Source organism: Cyprinodon variegatus, unplaced genomic scaffold (genome assembly GCF_000732505.1).
Source record: "Cyprinodon variegatus isolate N-32 unplaced genomic scaffold, C_variegatus-1.0 Scaffold1149, whole genome shotgun sequence".
Lineage (NCBI taxonomy): Eukaryota > Metazoa > Chordata > Actinopteri > Cyprinodontiformes > Cyprinodontidae > Cyprinodon > Cyprinodon variegatus.
The window spans coordinates 136,177-138,224 of record NW_015151602.1 but is presented as its reverse complement, the minus strand read 5'-3'; the positions used below and the strand labels follow the sequence as shown (position 1 = coordinate 138,224).

The 2,048-nt window shown below is 40.9% G+C and overlaps 1 protein-coding gene across 1 annotated transcript in view; it reads left to right on the top strand.

Moving 5' to 3' along the window:
- Positions 1 to 2,048, top strand: part of LOC107101766 (anoctamin-1-like) — a 67,665-nt gene that overhangs the window by 18,738 nt on the left and 46,879 nt on the right. The window contains exon 3 of the mRNA XM_015400812.1: positions 1,352 to 1,699. Coding sequence (XP_015256298.1) covers positions 1,352 to 1,699 — 348 coding nt within the window. The remainder of the gene's footprint in view (positions 1 to 1,351; positions 1,700 to 2,048) is intronic.

Below are 2,048 nucleotides of genomic sequence, written 5' to 3'. Positions count from 1 at the left end.
CATCTCTGCTCTCATGACTTGTTTAAATCAAGTAAATGAACCTAAGCAGGCAGCCAATCAAAGGCGTTCATCCAGTCAAAGTAATCCTTGCAATCCTTCATCCATGTAATGGAAACGAGCAGTAAAACAAAATACTGCAGAGGCAGAGATTACAAAACGCTTTGATTTAAGAATGAATCCATCAGACTGTAATAAAATAAACACTATAATGTTCTGTGTTCTACATTTAATATACTGAAAAACTTTAATATTTTTCCAAATCATTTAGTAGCTGGAGAAAAAAAATCTAAATTTTAGTTTGATTTTCCAGCTCTTGTAATTAATGCAGCTCTTTCTTTGCTCTCCACCAAATTGAATTGAAAAAGCTTCCTGGATTCAATTCTATTCAGTTTATTTCTATAGCTCCAATTCACATCATGTCATCTCAGGTCACTTTACAATTCACCAGATCATCCAGGCAGATTGATTCAGATTTCTATCTAACAAGCTGATTGCATCGACTCATTGACTCTTCAGCAATCCCTGGATGGAAGAGAAACATCTTCAAACTTGGAAACAAAGTCCAGAGGATTCTTTTTTAACTTTTTTGGAATGACTGTGACCTGGATGACTGGGTGAACGACTGAATGTAGTGTAAAGTGCTTTGGTCAAGTCCTCTGACTTGAAAAAGCGTTATATAAGTACCGGCCATTAACCTTTATTTTTTACCATGAAACATGGACATTGTTCCTCAATGTCCAAAATTCTTATCGTGGTTTATACCAACAGAAATGATGGTGAAAGTGATAAACATGAAAAACCAATGCTGAAGTGAACCGTGAGGGTTTGTGGTGATGACGGGTCAGTGACCTCCGCTGCAGGCTCAGCTGCCGTACCTTATCTGCCATCTTTGACCTGCTTCAAATCAAAGGGCAACTTTTACAGAAACCTTTGGTGTTTTTCTCCGGATTGGGTTTAATCTGAAAACGGTTTGTAGGATTGAGGCAGCAGTGATCAGATGGAGACCATATGGACCAAATCATCAATAGATGGATTTAGGTTGAACCTTCTTCAGTGACGGCGTGTGGCCCTGTGAAAAAGTTGGTTTGGTTTGTCTCTAATCAGGACAGACCCGTCCGCCTCCACACCTGATCACTGCTGGCCCATTTAGAGAAGCTAGAGGAAGTAGGAGGAAGGTTCCACCTGAAATCTGAGCAGAAGTGTGCAGGTCAAATCTCTTCCTGTTTCATGTTGTCTGGAATCAGAATGAAGGTACGTGTGTGAGACGGGTAGTTGATGTTGACCTGTTTAGCTTTTCTGAGACGTTGGCTGGACGTGTTTCTGATTTTCATCGTCGTCTTCTTTTTTCTAGCCAATGAAAAGTCTTGATGTGAATGACGGCTCTCTGCTGCATGCGCCCCTTGGTCCCTACTTCTCTGATGGACAGCGCCGTGTGGACTATGTTCTGACCTATAGCGTCCAGAAGCCCAACGGGGTCCGACGGCCGTCCTCCAAGCCCAGCGAGGGCAACATGTTTGAAAGGCTACGGCGCAGCATGAGCACAAGGAGCAGCAAGGCGCCGCTGCAGCCCAGGGAGGACCCGGAGGTCGCCGCCACGGAGCAACAGGATAATTATCATGAGGATGACAAGCGCTTCAAGAGGGACGAGTTTGAGCAGAACCTGCAGGAGATCGGTCTGGAGCTGGAGAAGGATGAGTCGGTGAGAGAGAATGGTTTAATAAAACTTTCAGCAGATTGAATTTCTGTCAATCTATTTCTAATCTATTTCATTTCTAATCCTGCTGTTGGAAAGAATGCCACTTTAATACATCTGTTGCTTGTTTAAAGTGTTTCTTTAAATTAATCTTAGTGTGCACTGCAAAATTTTAAATCTAAAAAGTTGTTTTGTTTCTTAAAATAAGTGGATTTTTTCTTGATTCAAGCAGGTAAGTGAAACACTTTGCCAATGGAACAAGAAAATTTACATTTAAATAAGAAAAAACTATTGCATTGTATTATTTCAAGTGCAAATTATCTTATTTTAAGATTAAAATAACTCGTTCCATTGG